This window comes from Scomber scombrus, chromosome 18 (genome assembly GCF_963691925.1).
Source record: "Scomber scombrus chromosome 18, fScoSco1.1, whole genome shotgun sequence".
NCBI lineage: Eukaryota > Metazoa > Chordata > Actinopteri > Scombriformes > Scombridae > Scomber > Scomber scombrus.
Genome location: NC_084987.1, coordinates 13,022,780 through 13,050,192, shown reverse-complemented (window position 1 = coordinate 13,050,192; position 27,413 = coordinate 13,022,780). Strand labels below are relative to the sequence as shown.

General features: G+C 44.8%; 1 protein-coding gene across 1 annotated transcript in view; it reads right to left on the bottom strand.

Moving 5' to 3' along the window:
• The window catches only part of LOC133999606 (BAH and coiled-coil domain-containing protein 1), a 61,294-nt gene that overhangs the window by 20,587 nt on the left and 13,294 nt on the right, over nt 1-27,413 (bottom strand). The window contains exons 2-6 of the mRNA XM_062438848.1: nt 13,705-13,887; nt 4,005-4,130; nt 1,480-3,780; nt 373-487; nt 66-265 (exon numbers count right to left, since the gene is read on the bottom strand). Coding sequence (XP_062294832.1) covers nt 66-265; nt 373-487; nt 1,480-3,780; nt 4,005-4,130; nt 13,705-13,887 — 2,925 coding nt within the window. The remainder of the gene's footprint in view (nt 1-65; nt 266-372; nt 488-1,479; nt 3,781-4,004; nt 4,131-13,704; nt 13,888-27,413) is intronic.

Genomic DNA, 27,413 nt, shown 5'->3' with positions numbered 1-27,413 from the left:
TAGTATATTTTGACCATAGTATAATTTTAGAATTTTAATTTCCAAAACTATCAATATATTCTTACCATAAGAGTGTCCTGTCATCCAGAGGGATGGGCTTCCAGTTCTTGGCATCCAATGATGGTGAGCAGAATGTGCAGCAGGATCTCCTAATTGGCCAGACTGGAGGGAAGTCCCGCCTGGGACCATGAGATGAGAGGTGAGGTCCCCATGACAGCTGTTGGAGGGGTGGATCCTTGCAAACTCCACCCTTTCCTTGTTATCCCTGCATCAGCAAAAGACAAATATAAAGGAAATATAAATCAGCTAAAGGTTTCTAACAATACAGATTTGAATTGTGGGTATTAAAACAATAGCTTTACAGTTACTTACCTGATATATGCTTCTCTCTCTCTGTCCAAACAAGTCAGACTTATCTGTTCCCCACTCATCCTTTTCCTTTCCTCTTCGGTGGAAGGATCTGAAGGATACATGGAGCGTGGTGGTCCTGTAAGACAAACATTAGCTTAACCATTTGCTTTCAGCATTGTGTCTCCTTGTAAGGACATATTACCAAGTCTCTTGTCATTTCTCGAAACCCTACCATGACTCACAAGAGACTACTCACTGCTCATTAGTTTGCTCCAATGAAAACCATCTTTACTATACTCATATATTTTACTATGTGATGGCCTATTTCTTTCATAATATTTCAATTTCATCCCCAAAAATGAAACCAGCCTACTATTAAAATGAGGCAATTTAATGATGCGTTACTTATATTTTGATTAACCCAATCAAAAGGTGCATCTCATCTGTTCTGTCCAATGTTTTCACAATGACACCATGGATTTTTGGGCAGTGAGTACAAACAAGTACAAGCAATGACACATGTTTCTGATTGTGTACTGTTACCATGTTTTAAAATAGTAGTGCTACAGAAATACTTTTGGTAAAGGCTGCTACATTTAATGAAAAGCAAAATTGTGGTGTGTGTGTTGTGTTTGTTTAAAACCAAACAAAGAAATAATATGGGTTTGGAGCCAAGCTCAATAACATTGATGTAATGTAAATTGCTATTCTTACTGAAATTACTTCTTGGAATTCATGTGTTAATTTCTGTGAAATTTGCAGATTTTTGCTTATGGGCAACAATAAAGCTAAATAAGACAAAGACATCAGAGTGGATAGGCATGGTTTTGTACTACTGTGGAGCAAATTATATTTAAACCTATTTTAGTATTAAGTGCTAAAAAACAGTTAAAGGGAGAATTACATGCCTTACACAACTCTTAATGCATCCACCAAGTATTCAGGTTCATATAAAAAAATGCTCAGTAACACTATTATTTTCAGACTTTTTCAGCCTAGACCTTTGTTTTTCTTCTTGTTTCTCTTTTTTTCACAGCTAGGTCATCAATGGGTCACAAGTACTGTAAGAGAAAAACTGTCTCTGTTCTCAGCACCTCTGTTTATGAGGCAATGACCTAGACTGCTTACCTTTCACAGAGGGATGTACCCTTCCCTGTCGGCTGTTGGGATGACTGTCTGCTGAACGACAAGTTGGCTCCCTTTGCCTGGCCACCGCCACTGCAATTCCCACTGGTGGCTGTCGTACCTCACTTTCCCCATGACCAGCTTCCCCAATATCCCGGCCTCGCCCATTATAATCAGGGCGCTCGTTGTCATTGGCTGGGCCCTTCCTGGAAGGTAGAGTCTGTTTGTTACCCTGTAGGGCACAGCTCCCCCCAGCAGGACCTGATTTGAGGCTTCCCAGCCCCCCGAAAGGACTTTTCTGGGAGAGGAGCAGTGGCTGTTGCTGGTTGCTGTACTTAAGTAAGCTTTTCATGGCACTGCTCTCCCCCTGAGTTGGGCCCTGGGGCTCAGGTTGCTGCTGAGGCTGCTGCTGTTGCTGACTGAGGGGAGGTGCAGGGGGAGGCTGAGGAGGAGGCAGGTTAATTCCCTGTTGTTGCTGCTGTTGGGAATGTTGCCCACCACTGGCCCCTAACTCCATGTAGGACTTCCTCTGTTCCTCCTCTGGTTGTGACATGTGGTGAGGTGGCCTCATGGCCCAGGGTGGCACCGGGGGCTGCTGGTGGTGGTGCTGCTGCCCACTGTTGTTACTGTAACCATAAGTGGACATGTCCATCTTTCTTTTCATCTCCTGACTAGTCGCCTGGTTCAGCTCAGCTGGAGAAGCAGCATCTGGGCCAGGTCTGCCATGCTGCTGGTGGCGAATTCTGGCTACCTTTTGGCCATCTCTCTGTAAGGAGCAGATACCTCCAGGACCAGGGCCATGAGCGGCTCCAGCCCCACTATGTTGACCCATGCTTTTACTTCCAAGTGGAGAGGAGTTAGGTGGGGGTCCTGGATGGGAACAGTCTCTGTAAGGAGAAGTGTTGACAGAATGAGGGACAGAGTGTCCAGTCTTGGGCCCCTGGGATAGTGAGGGTCTGAACACATCCATGTCCACACCACTGTTAATACACTCAGCACTGCGTGATCGTACAACCTGGTGCTGCTGTTGGGGATGTGGAGGCTGTTGTTGAGGAGGTTGAGGAAGCTGTGAGGGCTGAATGTGTTGGTGGTGGGACTGCAGCCATTCTGGAGCCTTTTCTGTCTTTCTGTATGGGTGCTGCTGTTGCTGTTGTTGCTGCTTTCTGTGCCAATTACTATGGTGTCCACCGCCTCCGTTCTTTTCTATTACTTTTTCCTTTGTATTGCTGCCTCCCCCTCCACCGCCCACACCCTGGCAATCAGGGTTACCAAGCTGGAATGGCCCACTGGATTTGTCCCCCAGGTCTGCCACAGATGGCACAAATGTAGGCCCTGTGACTTTAGGTTCTCGCCCCGCATTGGCTGGCCCCCTCTCGTGTGAGGCAGGATTGGCTAGAGGTGCAGGAGGGGGCGGACAGAAAAAGTCTGGGTGGTGGTGTGTATGATGGGAATGATGTGGATGGTGTGGGTGGCTAGGGTGGAGCTGAAGGCAGTGAAAGCCCCCTGGGTGAGGATGTGTATGGGGATGAGCATGAGCATGAGGATGTGGGTGGGGATGTGTCCCTCCAGCAGCAGAACCCATATGTAAAGGTGGGGGTACAGAGTAGGACAGAGAGTGGTGGAGTGGTGCCTGACCCCTTTCGAGACAGTCTGAGGGTTGTTCACTTATCCTCATCTCCCCACTTACACCCTCTTTGGTGCAGCGACTACTGCCACTGGACACCATATGTCTGCCCTGACTGCTCCCCCCACCTCCCATAGCCCCAAGTGCTGTGCCCTCCCCTCCACAACTGGACATGGAGGCCTTAGCCCCTGCTGCAGTTCCTGCATCTCCATTTTGCATCTTGCCATTGTGCAAGCAGGCACTGAGGGGCTTGCTCATACTCTGAGGGTGTTCCTTGCTGTACTCCATTGTGAGTGATGCCTTATGCCTCTCCAGTGCCCGACTGTTGACTTCCTCCAGGGGCAGTGGATGCTGTGGATAGTGTGGGTGCTGCTGATGGGAGTGGGAATGGTGGTGGTGTGTGGGCTGGGGTGGCTGGTGACTGTGGTGCTGTTGCTGCTGCTGTCTCTCCTTTGCCTCCTGTTTGCTACTGGACCTCTCTTTGTCCTTGACAGGTACTACTCCTCTTTCCACAGATCCCTCTTTAAGACCCTTATGTAGACCTGCCACTACCCCTGGATCTCTATCTCTGCTGCAGGACCCCTGAGAGTGTCCTGAACCTGCCCTGGACATTGGTGGCAGACTGTGATTGGCCGAGATGAGAGGTGGCTGGGACGGGAGGCCTCGAAGATAGAAGTTCTCTAAGAGAGGAAGGAAGGCAGGCCAGTAAAGAAAAATGCATTACTCAAGTAAGGAAAAGGCAATGACAATGACAAAATGAATTAGATTATTCAGCTCTCATGATAGTGTCCCTAGGCATCCTTATATCAATATCCCAAATCAAATTACACCATACTATATTGTATAAATTGGATTTAAATGTCTTATTTCTGTCTGATTAAATTTTAATCATTTTGTGCCTCACCTTTTTGGGTGTCATAGAAACGGTGTTGCCCATAGAGGACTCCACTGTTGGCATGGTGATCCAAGTGGCTCATGGGTAGGAAAGTGTGGGCCAGACTCCCTGAGAATCGAGGATACCCTGGAGCAGCTGAGATGGAAAGCACAGAGAGGGATGGAGATAATTGAGACAGGGCAATAACCACCAAGATGCACTTATCCAGACTAACCCAGCATAATCCTTCAGGTCCAATGCAGCTGGTGGTGTTCATACGCAAATAAGCACTAGCTGTGCCTGTCATGTTTGCCTTTCCTGCCTGAGTTTAGAATGCAAACAATGCAAGACACACTCAGTCTTGGGGATTGCTATAATGTATGAAATGTGATTGTGAAACATATGGCTCTCTCTTTATCTCTCTCTCAAAACTGGCAGTGGCACCTTTCTCCATCTGAATGGATTGATAAGGACAGATTTGAAGCATCTGTTTACAATGATGAGAGAGCTGGGCGGCTGACCTTTATTGACCTACTTCGGGGGTAAAAGGTCAATTGGATGTTGGGCCTGTAAGCCAGTACACCTGTGCTTATTACATCAAACCCATCTGGAGGACATTATACCAAAACCAAACACAAAACTCATTTTGCAATGGGACATTCACAAACACAAAGGACTTTGAAGGTGGAGGAGACAGACATGGATAGAGATGAAAGCCCATGGCAATATTAGGACAAAGAAAGAGCATCACTATGACAACCGATTTCCACTGCAATTAGGTAAATATAACATCTAAACAAATCCATGTGAAATAACTTGACCCATCTTGCTACTCTATAATTATTGAAATGTTTCACACCATTGCAAGAAAGATTTAATGATGTGATGTGGTGCTTATGATGTGCAAGGTACAGAAATAAGTAAGGACAAGAAAATGTAACTCTCTGCACTATCACCATGAGTGAATCAATTTCAGGGAGGGAAGGAAAGAGAAGAAGGAACATAAAGACAAAGAGAAGAGTGTAATTTTGTGTTTATGCTTCTTTTTTAATCCATGTAAAGTGTGTCTACTTTCCACCAGCACCACATGCAAGTATCACAGTGACCTCTGAGTCATCTAGATAAGTCCAGGTGGTTCACGTCTCCTTTTCCCTGCTTTTGCACCTGTCTCACCCTCGAGCCTCACTTCCAAACACAACTCATAGGAGGAGTGAAGGACATGGCTGTACAAGCTAAATGAAAGACAGACGTATTTGTGTTGGCAAGCGTGCGACCTGATCCCGGAAAGCACAGATGCAGTTCATTTGGCTGTGTGTGTATGTGTGTGTGTTTATGCAGCGCCATGTTTTTTACAGCAGCTCAGAGTGTTGAATGTCTCACTTTCTGCTGCTAGAACAATGGGACCGGTGCTGTGAGCCGGCTCTTGGGAAGGAGGAGTGTTGTGGTGGGCTTAATGACCTCGTCTCAGAACGGCCTCCGTATCCTCCCATCTTAATTAATGAAATGCACAGAGAGGGCAAACAGCCCTGCAATAACACAGGAGGTGCTGCTTTCTGAGGAGGGCAATGGGGTGATAATTACATACCCTCACTTTTTCTCTTTTCACCTATTTTTCTACCTCTCTTACTCATTTTCCTCTCTTCCCTTTTGTCTCTGCCTCTGTCTTTGCTGTCATGATTAATAAGCACACACATTTATGCCAATTCATCTATGGTGGGAGGAGGGGGGATCTTTTGTTTAAGCAAGACGTTTTTTCTCAGATTTTGGGAGGGAGAAATGCAGAGAGCTGTTTGGCAGTCTTTATCCAAGCTGGGAGAGGGGCTTTTTTTCTGCGGCAGCATGTTGTTTGTGAGCGTGACGATTGACGGCGTAATCCCTTTTCACAGCGTGGTCTGGCTGTGCCCGATAATGCCAACCCGCTCAGTTTCAGCATGCCCTCCACTGGGGCGGCAAGAGGGGGACTGCTGGGCACGGCAGAGCCCATTCAGCCATTAATCTGGGCAGGACAAGGGGAGCTGCTGCTTCTGCTGCTGCTGCAGGCGACGTGAGCAGGGTCTTAGTGCAGTCTGCTGACTGCACAGCAGCCCCGCTCTCTTTCTCTCCTTCCACACACTCACACACATAAACATGTCAGCAACGGCAAGTGAATGACGGAGGGGAGTTCACAGCGCATGCCCTGCTTTCCATGGGCAGAGCAGGGGCAAGAAGCAGAACAAACAGAGCTGCATCCCAGGGAGGGATTTCCAGAAGTTCTGAAGATATTTCTCACAGCACGGTGGGTTGAGAGAAGCAAGCCGACAGGGAGGACAAAGAAGGGGGCTGGATATAGAACAGCACCTAGAGGCAGAGGAGAATTAAGCCTGCTGAATTAGAGGCAGACAACAGTGTTTTGATTCTCGCCAGCAAAGAGCCATCCTCTCTCCCTTCCTATCAGCTCCTCTTATACTTGATCTGAAGACTCCAGCCCATACAATTGCTGATGAACGACTAAGTTTCTTCACTTTGCTAGAAGGAAAAATAACATAAATCCCTAATTGTATATTGACTCCAGGAAAATTGCTGCAACATTTCAGTGATAGAGAGATGGAGGGACAGAGAGAGAGTGCATGGCAGAGGAAGACCAAGAGGAGAGGAGGAGCAGGCTGAGCTGCCTGTCAGGTCCGCTAATTGAGAAAAAGTGACAGAACCATCAAGACACAGAAAGGGAGGAGAAGAGAAGAAGAGATGAGAAATGTTTGGCGGAGGAGGGGCAGTACTGTGGTGGATCTCTTCAGGTTTGACTAATTGAAAGGAAGGGATGCAGGCTGGCACAAGAGAGAGAGGGGGGGGGGGGGGTGAATGAAAGAGGCAGGAGTATGGAAGAGAGGAGAGGTGGGGGTGCAGCTTAAATCCCACAAAAGGAAAAGCTAGCAACTGCTCACAGAAGGAAAGATGGACAACTGAAGATAGGCTTGGAAAGGCGTATCAAACAGAAGTGGATTAGACAGGTGTATGGAGGCAATTGTGCGTGTGCATGCATGTGTGTCTATATGTGTGGACAGAGATAGGAGGCTGCGATTGTTTTTGGCATAATATAAGAAGTCATTTGGATCACAGCCAGTTGGCCTCAGGCCTGTCAGGAGCCCACAGTTTTTTCCCGTTTTTTTCCCCCTTTTTTAATTTTTCCACTCAGTTGATTCAGTGGGGTTTACTTAAAGTGTTCCAAACATGAAAATAAATGTTTCAAAAGCTCAGTGGGCCTAATCCATTTTACCAGGTGTTATAAAACATTTTACATTACATTTCTTTTAGTTGGTATTTTACTACATCTGTCCCTTTTTGCATTTTACCTTTTTTTCCCTTCTTGCACCCACAATCACATATAGCCACCACACATTCTCCCTCTGTGTTTGCACTTATTCCAATTTGTGCACCAAAAAAAAACGTGACTTAAAATGAATGAATGAAAAATGAATGAAAAATATGAATTGAAAAAATAAATATAAATGAAAAAAAACACATTTTTACACTTGGCTGACATTGAAAAGTCAGTGTATTTATTTATTTTTTTAATGTGACAAAGTGCAAAGGAAACAGTGGATAAATCATGATGTACATGAAGCATGTGACTTAAAAATCCCTCAAGCTTCTGCTCTACTGAAGAGCAGAAAAATGGTGGCAGACAAAAACGTCAGATCAGTGTGGACTGATGAGGAGGCTGTAACATTCCTCAAATTAATACATGAAGCAAACACAAATGCCATATTTCACTTTCACGTCTTTCACATTGTTTTCAATAATTTCAGGTTGGACTGTTCCTTTCTCTTCTATAAAAGGTCACATATTGGGGAAAATGCACTTTTTCATGTCTTTTCAACATAATGTGTCCGCAGTGTGTCAGACCTCAAGCTATGGGTAAAAACAATACTCTCTTTTTCTCCTACTCCATTTTTCAGTAAATGTTTGTGCATAAATAATGTTTAAATTTGACTCCCTTGGCTCTGTTGAACATCTACCCCCTCGCAGGATGACATTCCCCACCCACTGAAACCAACTGAATGTACATTTGAAATGAATCAAAGTTCTGTTATTTGCTGTAAGAACCAACACAACAGTCTTTATGTCCTCCCATCATCTGAGAAAGTGAAGACATGTTGAATGCACTATATTTTTAATGGAAATGCCTCCACAAGGACTAACTTATATTTGTGTCATAGATAGATACCAGCTGTCCATAACTCAACCTCAAACTTGGAAGCTGTAAGTTTTGCCTTGTTTTATGCTGTTTTACTGCATATTTAGCCAGTTGAATTTGGTATTAGCATGTTGTGCAATTAATATGGCTAACAATGTTGAACTAATGTTGTAGAGGACCAGTCAAGAGAAACTGTGAGAGTTAAGCCTCATTTGAGGTCAACTAAATGATGACAGTAATAGGTTGGATGATGGTAACCATTTGTTCATGTTACTTTTTGTGGAGCATTGAACTGCAGCACTAGCTCAGCTAGCTTTGTTGTTACACGTAGCCCGTTTTGCTCTGTGATCTGCGGCGCTTTCTGTGTGTTGTGCTGTAACGTTATGTAAATGTACTTGATAGACATGCCATGAATGTAGGAATTCCTTAGCCACGCTGTGCAACTTTAATTAGCATACAGTAGTTGTTCTGCTGTGGCATTGTGTGTAAAGTCAAGCTGAGGCTAATATATCCATTCTGGTCCATATACACTTCATGTTACTGTAAAACTAGTGTTAATGATGCTACTGCAGCTCAATTGCAGTTCCAGTATGAATATGAATACTGTCAACAACCCTCAGTCTCTCTCGAATATAATTTTGCATTGTATCACGGCCAGAAAACCACAACCAGTTCTATAGTGGGGCGTGGGGATAGCAGCTCATTTGCATAGGCACTGAAACAGCCCATCCAGAACAGGACAGAAACAGAGGGATATAGAGGCATGCCAGAATGGTATAATATGTGAACTTTAAGTCATCTCGCTGCATCTCAAAGTCAATACAAGACTTTTTAGTACCACATTTACTGATTCCCTCTGCCAATGTTATCTTAATCCAAAGGACCATACCACTGGTGTTATGTGATGATTTTATTTATAGGTTTGCTTAACATGTCACTCAGCTAATGGCTCATGCTCCAATAGAAAAGCAGTTTGTATGCATGACTGACTCTCTCTTAACAGTCTGCATAAGCATGGATATTACTGTGAGCATTTAAGTTGAAAACATATTTTTCTCTCTCACTTGGCCTTCACACTCCAGAAACCGAGCTGTGGAAACTCTTTCCTAATTGGATAAATTTGAAAATGACAGTTTATGTGCAATGTTGGCTGGTGTGTGATTGTCAGTTTGTTTTTCACAGACATGGTCAAAGTACTTATGCTTAGTCAGCTCCCTGTTACATCAAAATATGTGATGATTTATTTTGTATTTGTCAGTAGCCCATAATATATGGATGGGGAAACTGGAATGCTGCAACCCAGGATGGAGGATAATTTCTGAGTAACAGTTGTCCAGAGTGTCTGAATGGGTGATCAGAGCCAGGTGGCATGATAGTAGTCGTCTGTGTGGTGTTTAGAGTGCAGTGTGTGCAAATGTTAAAGTCTGTGAATCTAAATCTGAACCTTTTCTGTCGGGTGTAGTATAGTCTGTTCAGGATTTAATACTAAATGAGCTGTATTTTATCGTTTGAGGATATTGAACAAGTGTTATTGCAGATTTGTTTCCAATAATTAATAGCAATAGTTTTTAACAGAATCTTGTAGATTTTTGAGAGGGTTTTTTTTGTGTGAAAGGTTAGTTGTTGATTTAAGAGTGTTGTTTGATCAGTTGATTTTACCCTCAAGTCAGTATTTCGACTGTGATTATTGCAGGAAGCTGTTATCACTGATATCATACCTCTTTTTGAGCAATTGTGTGGTATCAGTGAGCCGTCATCAAATAAATCCTCCATGTTTAATAAATAGTTGTTCCATGTGCTAAACATTATTGGTTTATATTTAATTTAAAAGTCTGGATTGTTCCATATTAGGGTGGATTTATTTGCGGTCAGGGGGTGCCCGGTCATCTGGTTAAGTTTCCGCCAAGCTGTTATAGTCACTACTATAAATAGGTTTTTGAAGCAATTGTGTTTTTAACTTTGACTGCATAAGAAATGGTGATAGATCTGATATTGGCAGTTCCCGGCATTCAAATTGTTCACTATCCATCTGTGGGTGTTGTGATTTTTTGTTCATTTAAAGCCATTTTGTTATGTATTGAAGACAGTTTGTGAGGTGGTAGACTCTGACATTTTGGGCAGCTTGACCTCCAGTGTCTTTGGGTTTCTGTAATGTTGATAACCTGATTCTTGGTTTTTATGTTCCCAGTAGAATTTATTAATGATAAGAGTCTTGGGTGTTAAACCAGTGTGATCTACATTGGACTGGGGTCAATGAAAAAACTGTTTATTTTTGGCAGTATGGTCATTTTTACTGCTGCTATTCTTCCTGTTAAAGAAAAGGGTAAGAGATTGGTAACATTACAACTCAAGAATCAAGTCACAATTTTATAGTATAGTAGTACTATGTAGAAACACAATGATATATACATGAGCAAAACCCAAGCAGAGTAAAGCCCAGTTCATACCAAAGAATCACGTGGTGTAAACTGGTCCATCTCAGCTCAACTCAAGCTGGCTGATAGCCTTGCCTGCGACTCTGCTTGTCAAGTCGCAGGTAGTTGGTTTTAGAACATAAGGCGCTTTACGTCTTTTAACATCCAATCAGTTCATAGTGAAGTCATCTGGTCAAGTCAGCAAATAAAGTCAGCTGATTGAAATGGCACAGTTTTGGAAGGAGGTAAGGAGAGCCTCAACCCTCTCCTCTTTTTTTCTATTTTCACCATTTCATCAATACTAGAAATGCAACTGTTGCAAGTAACTCACTATCACTATCCTCATTCATATTTTAAGATCCTACAAATTATATCCAGCTCCAAAAAGAAAGCCTGAAAAGCTGGCAGTTAAAACGGATGTACAGAGATTCGTTGCTATGGAGACAATACACTGTCTCGTCTAGTCGCATTGGTGTAAATTGGCAGCTTTTGCAGACCAGCGCATTGCAAATAGTTGCAAGTTTCAACTTGTCTCGTCATGTATCTTTGGTCTGAAGCAGTCTTATCAAAACTATTTATTCAATCACACTCATTACCAGATGTTGATGGTTATGCACTATTTCATTGTTTTCCTAATTTTCTTATCATTATCTACACCATGGAAGTTATGTTTTCAGGCTTGTTTGTTTTTCTGTTAGTAGAACATTTGGAAAATTTGTCAACACATTTCTATTAAATTTATTTTAATGTTCAGCCAAAGAACTTATGATTACATTTTGGTGCTATTTCAAATTCAAGTTCAGATCCAGGAAAAACATTGCATTTTTTAAAAACATTTTTACTTTTTTCTCATGCACTTCTCTAAAATTTCTCATATCTCTGTCATATGTATCCTTTGATTATGTATCACTGTGATTTCTGTCACAGACCCAACAAAAGAAATAAAGATTAAACATTTCTAAATGTTTCTTTTACTAAAATAAGATGTTTGGACATGACTCTGCAGGCTTGGCGGTGGTGCTCCTTAATGGCTTTCTAATTATCATCCCGTTTTATTTGGCTTCTGATTGTCTCCTTAATGTCCACAATGCCATTCCAAAAGCCTGCAACATTCCTTGTGTGGACAAGAAGAATTTGTTCCTAATTGAATTGCCCAATGTAACCAATAAAATAAAAAATAAAATATGTTAAATATGCCTACAATTCAGCCCGCTGCATACACTTACAGTCCACTAGGAAAGTGTTTATCCACATCAAGTGGCTGGTTAACAAGTGACTAATGAGATCATTGTTATCTACTGTTCAATGCATTTTAGCCCTTTAATCTCTGTTAAATGTGTCAGAAGAATAGTAGAGACAAAGACATCCTCCACCATGACACGTATATGCTAGAGAAAGAAGGGTCATACAGTAATCCTTGAATACAAATTTGAGCTGGTATGCTTGAATTTGCATGCAAGCAGCCACTTTAAAAACACACAGGCGAAAAAATATTGTAAAAATCCAGAGAATATCTCTAAGGTTACAAGCAACACACTAATGCACCGACACACACGCACAAGTCAGCGTCTGCTCTGCTGCTGGTGGGGTTCTGCTGACACCCAGAGAGAGGAGGCGAGAGTCTGGGTAATTGTGCCGCTCATTTTGATGACTTGCTTTTTATGCAAAACAGGAAAAAGACAATATGCAATTATCTTGAGGAGGGAACAGCTGAATGTGGTTGATGAACAGTCTGGATTCAATCATGCTCTTAGTGCGTTATATGCAATTAAACTGCAATAGAGATAATGGCCTCCATTGCCAACTGAGTAATAATCCCAGTCATAATCACCTCCATTACTTTTATTAGACTTGGCATTATCATCATCACTCTTATTAATATTATTCTACTTTTTTCACAAGAAGAGAACCTTTAACAATGAAACCCTGAAACTATAAAAGGTAAAAGAAACACTGATGCTTACAAATTGAGCTTTGAGGGAAAATGTGTCTGATTGCGCTGATGTTAGAGCTAACATCTCATTCAAATCCCTTCCTCCTGTTTCCATGTTTATTTGAAGTCTAGTGTTTCACCTATTCTCACCACTGTAGCAGCTGTCCACTGACTCTACCCCTGGTGGCCAGTATATGAGAGCGAGGTGGGGGGAGGGGAGGTAGTGTCTGGGAGGCATCCAATGGCTTAACACACTCAGCAACAGAGAGCATCTCAGCTGCAGCGCACCCAATCAGTCTCAGCTGTACATCACGCAACTGGGGCGCCGCTGATCAGTGACCACAAATAACAAACACTCCCCACTGGCGTCCCCCTACGGACTAACAGCTGGGCTATTCTTAGAAAATAAATAAATAAAGGCAAGAGGGCTGAAATAACAAGAGTCCGTCAACTTCAAAGACCATGGTTCACTGGATGGCACTGGGTGGCCATCACATCGTGTAATTAGGGAAAGATTATGAAAATGTAAATCTAAAAGTGAGAGAGGTGAAGTCACAGGAAAGCAGACGTTGCAATAATATATCAGTGGGTGGCACTGGATAGGTTTTACATTTATCTGTCATCCTTAGCATTTGAATTCCCGAAATACCCTAACGGATTAATCTCTGTACTTTATCCTTGTCTGACATCCTGGCTGTATCTAAGCAGAAATGTGAGGAGTATGTGTGTGTCTGTTTAGTCAGGTTTATTGTAATGCTGAGTGTTAGGTGGGAACCACCCTATTAGCTGTGATGGAGACACCAGCTGAAAGCTCTGCAATCACTGCAACTTTTTATTTGCGTACGCCACTTCAGAGCCTTGAGTGACATTCCTGCTGACGTGAATTGAATACCGCAAGATTCCTTGGCTGAACTTTTGACTCTGTGTCCCAATCCAGAAACTGTGGCACAGCGTTTCATCCCAAAACATGCTGGGCCTGGGCCTATTTTGGTTCGTAAATAAAAGGGTGGGAGCCTGACTCTTGCTAGACGATTACAAGCCGTGCTTTAGTGGAAAGCTAACACCAAAAATAAACAATATCAGTGTAACAATACACCCTGCAAAGCTCTGTCCCAATGCTGCCAAGACATGAATATCTCCTCATCCAAACAGCGCGGTCAGATGATGGGGGGAGGCTGTGTGTTTGTGTACATGTGAGATTTGAGGTACCTTCATGCGAATGGGGGAACCAGATTTGGGAGGCGCTGGAATGGGGTCCGCCCCGGAAGGAAGGTGAGGAGGGCGAGGAGGGCGGCCGGGAAGGGTGAGACGGGTGGGAAGGGGGGGAACCCAGACTACTGGCCAGAAAGGTCCCCATGAAGGAGGCGGAGGAATTGCCCATCAATCCACTGCCTGCATTCCCAAAGGAACAAAGGTAAGGAGAGAAAATATGGTTAGAATTAGAGGAGTGTGTGTACATTGTGACCATGAGTATGACCAGAAGAAAAAAACCTCCATGAGATCTAGATGTAGATGCAAAAGGTTGAAGCCCATTGGCTCTCTAGGTGGAATCATTAAGCCAGGCAGATCTGATCGCTGCCCTGGGGCGAGGGTGAATGAGTGAAAATGTCTGTGTGTGTATGTGAGAGAGAGAAAGAGTGTGAGACTCTCCTCCCCCTCACTGACAGCAGAGTCCTCTCCCCTCGCCTCCTTTCCTCTCACACCGCCTCTCCCCATGGGCAGACAGAGGTCTCATCTCACAGCTGAGTACACACTTTCTCAGGCTCTCTCCCTCTCGCTCTCACACACTTTTGCTCCTGCTCCCCAGTGTCCCTTTCTCAATTTCTCTCCCTCCTTCCATTATCTTATGCTCTCCATCTCTCACTTCCATGCCCTCAATCTCTCTTATTGCTCTGCTCCATTTCACCTCCTCTCTTTCTCTCATTCTTCCTTTCTCTCTGCATGACTCTGACAATCCTGTCATCTTTTTTTTTCTTTGGTTCAATTTTGGCATTTTACTCCTTTTCCTTTCCTGCCTCTGCTTTGTCACAGTGACCCTTTCCTCTCTTCTCTTCTGTCCCATCACAATATACACTGTATGCATGCCTCTTCCCAACCCTCATTGTCTCCTCTTTCCCTCTCACTGTCTCTCTTTTTTTCTGACACATAACATTGCTTTGCTTTGTTCTTTACCATAATGATGGCCCCAGCAGAGCAATCTGTCCCTGGCTGGCTGAACTGTGTGTTTAACAAGACTATGATGAGTAATTGACCATTCGTAGCAACGCCTGTGTGACTGGGGGCTGATTGTCTATTATGCATTGCTGGGCAAGCCAGAGAAAACACACTGATTAACCACTGCTTAAATTGCATTCCCATTACGTGCCCGCCAGTGCACTTGAGCGAGGGGCCCGGGTGCCCGGCTCTTTGCACATTCATTTCCCCCAAGTCACACTGCTGTGAAGTCTCATGCATATGTATGAAGATGCCTAGATGAGAGCACACATGCATATACTTGCACCAACACAAACGGTGTATCATACATTGTGCACATAGAGCTAGCTGTGAAAACATAAGGGAGAGTGACATGGTAAAAATTAATTATCAGCCCCTTATGACAAGCTGATCTTACAAGGAGCACTGTTTGATTTGATTTTCTTTAAGCATGAATCAGTCCAAACATGAATCGATCCTTTTCTGGCAGTGTGAGAACAATTGCGCGGAAGTCTTAATCAGCCAGGCAGCGAGGGAGCACATCCTCTGGGCAGACAGCAGGGATAAACCCATCAGTCTTTTGCTCGCTCCTGCACTGAATAGCCTGTGGCTCATGGGCCAGAGCACAGGAGCATGCAGAGGCACACACAAACATTCACACTTCACACATAGAAATAGGCATAGGCGCACATTTTCACAAATGAGCGCACACACCTCTGCCACAGTTTGCACCAAAGCCCCAGACAGGTGGAAATCCCCCACAATCCCCAACCTTCCAGACCTCTTTTTTGTAAACCACTATAACACCAATCCTGTGTGTGCACACATGTCTAACCCTATCACAAACTAATGGAAAAACATTAACTATCACCTTAGTTTTTAACTAGCACATTTAATACTGCAACACATAATAACTTCAACATTTTTTATTTAAAAGATGAGAAAATATCAAAATGAATGTGTGTTCCTTGTTTCAGTAATTATTGGGAATTATTGATGCTGTGTATGTTGTTTGTAATTGTTTCATCATTTTTTTGGATAGTCTAGTACAACAGAAAGCCTGATTTAAAAGGATTTCTTTTTAACTATGCGTCAACTTTTTGAGTCATTTTTTTCTGATGCAGTATTAGGGACAAAATACAAACCATATGCAATCAAAGAATATAAGTGGAGAATAACCACTATTTTACAAACAGTTGCAGGAAAAGCACACAAAATGATGAGGAAGACTTAAAATATCTTTAGGAGGCCTTTTAGCCATGTAGGAATGGGTGGTACAGCAGTAATGTACTTGTCATGGGGGGTATTGTGAGGTAGCCTGATGCTACACTATCCATGTGTTTCTGCCTTTCACCCCTTCTTCCTTCTGTGCTGCCAACTTCTATCAACCATGTCCCTGCAGAGCGCTCCTGGCATATCTCTGTGGAGGGCAAGGTGGGGGTCGGTGGCAATGTGGGATGGATTATGGCCAGCGTGCTTGCCAGGCACACATCCAGCCCCCATCATCCACACACCCAGGGCTCCTGTATGACACCGCCTTCCACATTGCACACTCCTCGGCCCCTCTTTCTGCCCGTCGCCCTCAGGAACCTTAGCTTTCCTCAGCGCCTCCGGCTCACATAAATCAGCTAATCCTCCTGCATTATTAACAGCCTCGCCCCAGAGAGAGAGAGACAGAGTGAGAGAGACATCGAGAGTGACGGGGAGAGGCCGCGAAGCCCCTCTTCACACACTAAGAGAGGAGAGAGCCTCTGCAAGGAAGACAAGGAGAGAAGAGGGACAAAACATGAAAAAGGGGATGTCTGGATGTCAGGCAAGGAGATCTTTGAAGTTTAAGCTGATGTTAGGGGAGGAGGGGATTGAGGGAAAACCTTAGGAGGGTCTTGAATCAACTCATACATGAAACTCTTCTCACAACATGACCAGATCAGACCTCTAAATGATCCAGTTTGACCATAAGGGGCTGGATTGGAAGAAAGTCTGACCACTGCCACAATGTGAGCCATAGCTGGCACAGAATAATGATGCCTTCACCCTTGTCATGCTGGCTCTTGCTGACTCCACAGCCTGTCACGCACAGTCAGTGACCCCTCCCTCTGTGTTCATCCCGTTGTTTGCCTCCTACTGAGAAATAAACTGTGCATAATGATGCTCAGATCACCCGGTCTCTCTTTCCTCTTATAGTCTAAGCACTCTCATACCACTATTGAATCCATGCACACGAGCAACACTCACAACATTTCAATATAATTCATTGCCTGAACCCAAGTAAAGCTTAATGAATCAGAGGTGTCAGTGAGAAAGCACACAAGTTGTAAAAGTGGGCTGGGCTGCCTTGGTGTTGGGGCAGTTTCAGTTCGGGAGCCAACCAAAACAGCGCAGAACAAGTGGAGTGAAGGTCCGAGGCGTGAGAGCATCCGTGCTGGACTAGCCACAACTGTTTATTTAGCAGCTTATTAAAGGATGACGGATCCACAGAGCCTGCTGCCACTAAGCCAGCTTCTTGTAAACTTGTGTGTTTTCTCTTCCCATGTTTTTTTTTTTTCCAAATGCTGTTTATTTATTTCTCTGGTTCTTAAGTGGTGCCAGTGGTGCACTTGTATGGGCCTTTAAGAAAATCGGGTCATGTGCATCCTAATCGGCGCCGATCCCTGACAGCGATGGAGATTAACCCTATTAAAGAATTAAAAGAGAGGGTAGTATTGGGATGGGGGAACCCCATCTCCCTTCCTGACATCTACACACCCCACCTTGATACACTCTCACACACAGTTGGGTTCAAATGTACAAACACAGAAACAAACACACAAATATCCTCGAACCTCTGGAGGTGGAGTTGTTAAGTAGTGCCACTGTTTCGGTCCAGTGTGGGTGTTCAAGGTGAAGGAGTCCAGTTTGTACACAACCACAAAAAGTACACATGCACACACACACACATATATGGGCCCTGGCTGAGGCCCCTGTGGACGGCTCAGTGAGCAGCAGGAGGGGAGGCGAAGCAGGGAGAATGAAGGCTCAGTTGTCATGGGAACGAAAGAGAAACAGAGCTTGAGGCAAGGAGACTGAATGTTGGCCATTACAACAGCAGTGGGCAGATGCAGTTGGACAGTGTGCTGCTCAGCAACAACCACCCTCCCAACCTATTTTGAAACCCCACCAAAGCCCTAGTGCGGCTTACAAACACACACACCTCTCTCCTGAATCTAAAGCGGTTTCAATTTGTAGGCTGCTGGAAGGGACGCGTCATAATCTTTGCCCTGTTTCGGTCACTAATCTGGGCAGAGCATCCCTACCCATTAATGTAACTCCAGGGTGAGTGACTGTTTAGTGTCTTAACAAGGAATTATACAATAATAGGATGTAAAGGGATTCATTTAAGTGTGGGCCAAGCAGTGATGGGGGGAAAAAAAGCTGAGAAGACAACAAGCACCCACCCACAACACGTTGTTCTTTTGAATGCTGGGAATCAGATCAAGATTTCCTCCTGGAGAAACACACACCCATTCACACACAAGGGCTTCAGTGTGTTCACACACACATACACACACAAACACATACATGAGTACTTCTACAAGTATGGCTATTGTCTAAGAGAAGATAAAGTACAATTATTTCACTGTGCATCATATTTCCCTGTCTGCACTTGAAAAATGAGCCAAGGTAGTCTACAGCTCTGTCTTATTTGCAGATGGCAGCCTGAAGGGAGGGATGGATGTGTTGTCTAGACAAGGACACCAGACAGACATGAGAGCAATGGTGACAAGAGAAGAAGGGAGACAGAGAGAAAATTGCAGGTGTGACTGCATCAACCTGTTCTCCACAGCTCAGCGAGCGCCAGAGAGGGGATCATAGAGGAAGTAGAAGAAGAAATACCAAGAAAGAGAAACACACACCACTATTTTTTAAGACCTCCTATCACAGTAGAAAGAGTCTATGGACACAAGCCAGTTGAGGTTGCACAGTCAGCGGTCAGTGCCATGTGGCAGCCAGGCTCTGTAGTTCTTCACAACGCACCCTGATTACTGCTCCCATATTCAGCCTCTGTCATGTCCTGTGACAAAACATGCATTCACTGCCTTCTTGTCTTAGATAAATTAAATCAGTATCAGCAAGAGTTAGATGATCAAAGAGTAAACTTTCCTTTTCTTATCCCAAGAGCTGCTTAAATCCAGTGTCTGCTTTCAGTAGCTGTAGTAGGCACTGCTTTTACTCTCTGACACAGCAAGACAAGATGCCAGAACATGTATTCGTAAGATATTAGAATGGGATTACTGATTTCAAACAGGTTTTCTTGTTCAAGCCATTGGGAAATTTTGTGTTGATGTGGCCAAAACTGTCAAGTCTCTGGTTTGGCTCTTTAACACTTGAATTATATAAGAAAGAGACCTAAAAGCAGGGAGTAGTGAATGAAGACAGAAAAGAGGAAGAAAAATACATTTCTGAATGTTTACTTACCAAGTAAAAACATATTGAGGAGGACGTCTGTTAAGAGAGTTTCACTCCCACTTCAGTGTCTTTCTCATCAGACTTTCCTACCGATTCAGTCCCATGTTCTGCCCAGGAATTCAGACGCCCAAAAAGAAGCCAGCTAGACTTTCCACACACATATTCACTCATAAACGCAACTAAGTTTTTAGACCCTCTCTGGTAACACACGGAAACTGGATTGGATCGGGCAACTGTACACACCAGCAGCCCCAGACAGACTGCACACACTACCCTGGAGGGCCGCTGACTAACCCAGCGCCTACTTCCTCACAATAAAACGCAGAAGGAATTTCAAATGGCTACTAAAGTGGGGGGATTTCCTTCAAACAGTCAAAGTCATCTTGAAAACATTAACTCAACTGGTAGCCAAATTCCTCCTCACTTCGGAAACAACTGTAGCAGAAGGTTTTTTTTTTCTTTTGGTGTTTTGGTTGCTTACTCCCTTGCTTTACAAACTCCCTCCCTGACTTAGTCTTTTTGGGTTGGTGGGTGATTGGATGACGGGGCTGACGGAGTGGGCTGCCTTTACATCTTCAGTAGAAGGCTGGTCTGCTCAGAGGCATACTGAACTGAGAGAGAGAGCGAGCAGGCGGTCCAGTCCTGGAGCTGGGCCCAGTGCAGGGGTGGGGGAAAGTGCCAGCAGCGCACGCCTCCGACACTCTCCACACTGCGTGCCTGTGGAGTGAGTTTAGTGGATGTGGTCAGTGTGGGGGTGGGAGAAGTGGAAAGGGAGCGGGAGACGCAGTTAGAGGAAAGAACGAGGGAAGAGTGAGAGAGACTGTCTGCGCAACAGGGCAACAACCAGGGGAGGTGTAAGGGACGAGAGTTTAGACTAGACGTGTAGATACGGCTGTGAGGAACTGCGAGAGACTTTGAGAGCGAGAGAGCAGCAGACTGTGTGGGAGTCTGTGTCGCTGAGCATATGTGAGCTTCTCTGTGTGTGCGAGTGTGTGTGTGCGTGTGGTGGTCGTCTCGCTGAAGTTGACAGCCTGTGTTTGCAGAGTGGCTTCGTGGTCAGCCACTCGCTCACGATTGATGGCGGGGTAAAAAGGGATTCTGGGATTTTTTTTTTTTCTTTTTATGCAGAAGTGCTATGCAAATAAAATTGGCTCTGGGAGGTCAGCTGAAGCACCCCACTCACTTCACACAGCTGTTTATACAATATAGAAGTTAACATGATAAGGATAAGAGATTCTAATCCTAAACAAATTAGTCCAACTGGCTCATCCTGGCTTGGCACAGAGCCTGAAAACAACAATGGATCCACACAGGCTACAGAGAAAGCAGATAGGAGAAAATGTCTCTGAGGAATATTTTATCTAGGAAGGGTGCAGAGATGTCAAAGAACATGCTCACATCCCACCAATATATGTTTCTCCTTGTCTATCCTCTTTCTACCATTCTTTCTCAGGAACGTGCAAATACATCAGCTCTTCTGACGTAGCATAAGCGGCACTATCAAGCCCCCAAAGGGCGTTTCCACCTCAGTTTTATCACAATGAATCATTCATAAAACCCCTTTTACAGATAAGGTTATCATTGTCAAAAAGCAGCTTCACCTTTAATCCCATCAGTACTCTGCAAAAAGTGGTGCGGGCAGGGGGTGGCCAACGGTTAGAGAGAGCAATGTCTGGAAGTGTTACTGCTTAGGAGCCGTCGTGTGGGCACAGTAAATAAAATCACTGGTGCAGATATTTGCCAAGGTGCAGAATAGGATGTGTGTCGTTTATCTGTGACTGTCACACTAAGGTTGCTGAGGGGTTGGGTAGTGGTTGGCTGGTCTGAGGGTTTGGGCAGTGGTTGGCTGGTCTGAGGGGTTGGGCAGTGTTGGTGAAGTCTACAGGGTGAAGAAGAAGCTGAGGTTTAATGCTACTGATAGACTAGAAGGAGACTAGACATAGTACAGTATCTGGGGCATGAATGGATGGACAAAGGGTGATGGTAAAAGTAGGGTCTGTTAGCTTAGAGCTTGTCAGTTGGACGTGCGTTTGGAACTCCTGGCTATGGTCCGTGTGAAAGTGCAATAGAGAGTGCTGAGTCACTGGCTTCATCTGTGGAGAACAAGCAGACATTCCAGGCTGGGACACAGGAGGTGGGAGGACGGATTCGAAACAGCAGCAGGACCAGGCCAGGACAAATGAGCTCAAGGCCCATTACCTTCCTTTTACACCCACCCACACATGCACACTCACATTCCCTACTCCCACAACACAGATTTAATAGCACACACAAGAAAAGCAATGTCACAACACAAAAATCACTAAACTCTGCTTTCAATTCAATGTAACAGGAAGTACATATTACACCAGACCCGAGTAGTTTTCCTTGGACTGGACTCTCATTACGGAGTGTTTTCTCTCCAAGCACCATTTTGTTATTTCCATCAGCATTTTTACTTTATTAAATCCCCCTCCATGCTACCTATTAAAGCAATTGCTTTTTTGTCTCTTGGTTCAGATAAAATGCAAGTGTTTCTTATGGAATGGCCAATATAGGCCTGACATTTTGCTGAGAGCTTGCAGGGCCAGAAGCACTTTGTTCTTTGTATACAGGGCAGCTACACACTCTTCAAGGAGAACCATTTGTTATCTGTCCAAACTTTGGTGAGTGTGCTTGTTAACTGACCCATTGTTACATGAGAGGGTTTCAGGGCCGTTTGTTGCGTTCCGGCTCTTTATTCTTGAGGCATGAAATTGTGATTACCATAGTGGGGCTCATCCATCTCATTCTCTCATCCACACACACATACTAAACATCACATTTTTATTTTGCCTTCTTTCTTTCTTGCTTGCCTGCTTTCTCTTTCCCTTTCTAGTTGTCTCTGTCTTCCTCTCTCATAACACACACACACACACACACACACACACACACACACACACACACACACACACACACACACACACACACACACACACACACACACACACACACACACACACACACACACACACACACACACACACACACACACACACACACACACACACACACACCCAAACACAAAAAGAGCCGCCCACAGCTGCGTCAGGCCATCTCTCTAACAATCCAATCTGTTTTCTTTCCCATGATGTTTCCCATTGGCACAGGGAGGAGAAAATCAGATTTACTCCCCCACAGGGCCCATGCAGTTGCACTGATATGGAAAATGATTTCAGTGCTGCTTGAGCCCATAAACATTATTTTGGTCTCCCCTGTTAATGACACATTTCTTCCCAGCATTGTGGATCTCACAGAGGAAGAGATGAGTGTAGGGGGGCGGGGGGCTGAAGAAAGGAGGAGGAGGAAGAGGGGAGGAATCCTCTTGGGCCTCACATACAACAGGGGAGTCCTTCACCCCACAAACTGCATCCTGACATCCAAGACTTCTCTCACTCTTTTTCTCATCCATACACACAGAAACACATACACATATAGCTAATCAACCATGCAGGAACCTAAATTATCCCAGCCTTCAAACCCCCCCCCCCCCCCCCCCCCCCCCAAAAAAAAAAAAAAAGAAAATCCTCCAGGGCCTAACATACAACCAACAGGAGAGTCCTTAACCCCACATACTGCAATCCAACATCTTAGACTTCTATTCACTCTCTTTCTCATCCACACACACACACACACACACACACACACACACACACACACACACACACACAGCTAATCAACCATGCAGGAAAATAAATTGTCACAGCCTTCAAATAAAGCCCCCCCCCCCCAAAAAAAAACAAAACAAAAAAAACAGACCACAAAGATATCCCCGCTGGAAAAATGAGCAGAGTCAAAGAAGGATTTCTCACCTCTCTCTCTCTATCTAGCTGTCAACCTGATTCCAAACACACTGCATTTGGCTCCAGGGCTCAAATCAGCCCCACTACAATTGTGTCATACAGCCCACATATCTTTTATTGGTGGTAGCAGCCAATATAGCAACTCCCCCTCCTCCTCTTGAACACAGGGATAAAATGTGTACTTTTAGTGGTAAGTTACAAACACTTTCTGCCCGAGGCATGTTGTCAACAAGAGGAGCACGCTGTAGCCTCAAGTCCTAAACACAAGTCATTTAATACGATGGTGTTAAAAAGAGACTCCAGCAGGCCAATAGCGAGGCACTAAACCTCCTATTTGGCATCCATTAAAACCCATCTGCAGCACCAAATACGAGGGGGTGAACAGGAAATAGCCACATTAAATATGACTTAAAACTGTCCTCCACTTTTGAACATTCTCTCACAGGTCTTTCAATCTCTAGATCCAAAAATGGGATTTTCATGGTTCTCCTGTTCCACTGGAAACATCACATGGAATGCTCTGGATCTGGTTTGTTTTACAGCTGATGACTGATCTGTCTAAATCCACTGGTTTTATGTTCTGGCCATGGGGATGGATGGGTGACTAACGGCGGCTTGCGTGCCATGTTTCAGCCGACGCAGCCAAAGCTCAGCCAGCCAGGTCACGGACCCAGACATGCCTGGTAGTGGATAAAAGGCAGATTTAAAACAAGTGCTCAGCACTATTCTCTCTAATTAGTCTTCTGTTAACTTTTGAACTTAATTGGTTAATTGAGATGTGGTTAGACTGGGCAGGTTTCCCCTCCCTCAGGGTGACCATACGGCTCCAGTATTTCAGCCTGGTATTGCCTGGCACAGGAGGTGGCTGCCTCTGTCTCACTCTCTCTGTTTTTGAGCATCCTACCGCTCCAGTGACGAGGAGTAATGATGCCGCACAGGAGGCAGTAAAACTGTGTTTTGCAAGTGTGTTTTAGCAGAGATTGTATCCATACACTGCACATATGCCTATGCCACATCAAAGCAGCTCTTTGACTACCCAGTCCTGGGTGGTCTAACCCTCTCTCCTCTCAACCAGCGGTGCTAGATAGATAGGCTTTGGAAAAGTGGAGAGTGGATGTGGGTGGATGTTACCTCACCACAGGCAAGTGTGTTCTGTCGAACTCAGAAGTCAGTTTGCTTTGGAGGAGACATGAGTAGCATGAGGAGGGAGAATAAAAGTGCGGTGCGATATATACACAGATAAACACACACAACCCCATAGGCATCACATGGCTTGAGTCTCCCCATCTCCTCTGGTTGATGTATAATGATACCCACAACACCACATAAATCTGCAAGCAGCTCGATTCATTGGGGCAGAATTTAACTGCTGTCTTCCTTTTTTCACTTTCATCCCCTCTTCTCCCTTTGCTCCTTGGAGCCCCATCACTCATCCCCCTTCTCAGTTTTCCCTTTCTGTCCTCACACCCTCTCCATCATCCCTCCATCACTGTCCCTCTTTCCCCCTGCTGCTCAACTCCATATTTCTGTCCTCCCTTATCACCTCGCTGTCTTCCCTCAGTTGCCGTCACACACGTGATTCAAAATGGAAACACTTTCTCTTCATTTTTGGGGTTTTTAAAAAAACGCTTTCCCTCCTACTCCCTCATCCTACTTGCGCTCTCTTTCTCTGCTGTTGTTCGTCCATCAGTTTTCCCGAGGCCTGGGAGGGTAATGAACGTCTTGTTTTATGGGGAGTCACAGGTTCAACCCCTCCCTACGTCAGCACCGCCCATAAATCAGCATCCCAGCTTTCTACTGGCAACCAGGGCTCATTGGAATGTCCTGTTCTCCCTTGTCCTCCCATCCTCTCTCCCTCCCTCTTCCATCTGTGGCCCGGCGCCTCCTTTAGGTCATGCAGAGCAGTTCTGGACATCAGGGGTCTGGTTGAAGAGACTGCTATGCTGCTGTCCTCTGAGTTCTCTTGGATTGGCCTATAATATGATAAAGTCCTGGAGTGATGTGTGTGAGAGAAACAGAAGGCAGCTCCCTGCTCTGGCTTCTCTCTGTCTGATGTAGCCTGTCAAAGGCACAGAGACACAGAGACAGAACATTGAAGATAACGGAGCCGAGAGCCGCCACACCAACCAGCCCAAGGTCTTTCTTCAACCCTGAATATAATTTGCCACTGGTTCACAAAGGGAACAAAGGAGAAATGTTTAATTCTTGTAGCTTTGGTCAAGACCAATGCAAGTATTTTTGTTCTGATAATCTACAGACAAGGGGAGGGAAGGCACCTGTGTAGCCAAGGCCAAATGATATACAGTATTACCTTGTAAAGAACACGCTGTATAATCACATGTGCTTCTATTGTTGCAAGGCGTCTAAGAACAATATTCCAGTCGGCCCATACAGATAACACCTTTTTTTTCCCACTGTAGCAGCCGACACTTTCAAGTGTATACAAGGTCAGCCAAATCACACAGTAAATTCTTTTATAAAATACATCTGACAAAGTTGAATTATGTCTCCTGACCGCTGACACTGGTCATCCGTGGAATGCCGCTGCCGAGGCCTGCTCAACATCTGCAGCAACACACTTGAGCTGAGATGAGTAGAATTAAGAGCATTTCCTGCAATCTGTACAGAGGAGAGAAGGTCATCCTCACCCGAACATGAGCAGATGAGTGTAACATTGAGCAGGGAGGCCATAAAAAGCCTCTACTCTCGCTCCTGCAGCTGGTTAGACTGATGTAGGCCTTAACAGCTACGAGTAGATAAAGGCACATCCAAGGTCAAACAAGGGAGACAGCAGAGGGGGATATCATCTTGATCAACTGCTCATGGCTTGTCTGTCTGGTTGGTTGGCTGCACAGCTACCATTGCAGTCGTCTATCTTTGTTGCAGTAATCACATCTAGTCTGCTGGACAGGTGGGCGGGCTGGACGGTGACGTGTTATCCCCCCACCGCTCCCCTCACTGTATTTGTCTGAAGTCGTATTCAGAAATGGCGTAGAGGAGGCGGGAGGCCTTGCAGGGTTACAAGAGGCTTGCAACATCTGATCGGAGTTAACAGATGTGTTACAGCTGCTCCCTTTGTGTGCCATAGCACATTCACATACACACACGCTCACACATGCACACAGATACACATTCACTCAAAAGACACACAAAAATCCCACTATGCTAGCAAGATGAAAATTAAAATCATATATTTTCCCGTCTGGCCGTGCTCAATAGCACTACTGGCAGTGTTTTGGGTCTCAAATAAAAGCCTTACATCCCAAAGTAACCATTAAAATGACTTTGAACAGTGTGCCTGTGAGCGCACATGTTGGCTTTTCCTATTTTTCTTTAATATACACTTAGCTCTGCTGGCTATAAAACATGTCAGCGCCTACGTGTTGGGCCAGAAAGTCTGAAGCTCTGTGACAGGCCTGACCAGTGAAATGATTTGGAGAATCTGTGTAAGGATGATAGCTAGTCATGGAGTTAAAAGGAGAGGTAGCGCAGAGAAACCACAGCTGGGTGTCCTCATATTCACAGGAGAGCAACATCTTTCAGCAGGTTATCACAATGTAAGCACGAGCCAAGCTCAGTCTGATCTGGCAGAGGCCATAATGAAGAGGAAGGGGGCGGCAGAGGGGGACAGGGAGAGACAGGGAAGGAGAATAAAGAAGAGTTATTAGGGTGATGCGAGTCAATGAGGGGAAGAAGGCGTAGTGAAATGTTTTGACACAGAAACATAGCAAATGTGACACAGGTACTTAAACAGAGGCTTGGAAAGCAAACCACTGCAACCTTTCTTCCTTTGTCCTCTCCCTTGTTCTTTTTCTTTCTGTCTGCTCACTGTGACACACACTCACCCAAGTGATAGCTACAGCTGCAACTTCCACAAATTGCTCATTCATGTTAACCCAATGGCAGAGCTCGTCTCATGGCTGTCAGGCTGTCCTTCATTCTTTGCCAGGTTGAACAGTGCGAACAGAGTCCTTGTCCATCACCCAGATTACTGAGATCCTAAACACCCCATTATTTTCATGAGCTCACATGAACACCAGGCAGTCTGGAGGCATGAAAAGCCAGCGCTGTATGGGACCAAACTTGATTACATCCCTGCTGTATAACCCTGCATTATCAGTTATGCATTCTTTTGAGCTGTATTGACTTCAGCATCAGCAGCTGCAGCTTTAACTCGTGGTGCCTTGCAACACATTCCCTCACAGCCAACGTGTGTGTGTGTGTGTGGATATGTGTTGGCGAGTGTGGTTTCTATCTCCTTACTGTATTTGTTCTGGCACAGTATTCTATTGTGGGGCTGGGCTTTGCACTCCTCAGATAAGAGAGCAGTTATGTCAACACTGGGTGCTGTGAAGGAGCCGCCTGGTCGTGTTGACATTCTACAATACTGCTTATTTACTCTGACCACAGAGTTCAGCCATCATCTAGAGTCTAATGCACTAATGACCAAAGGCCTCC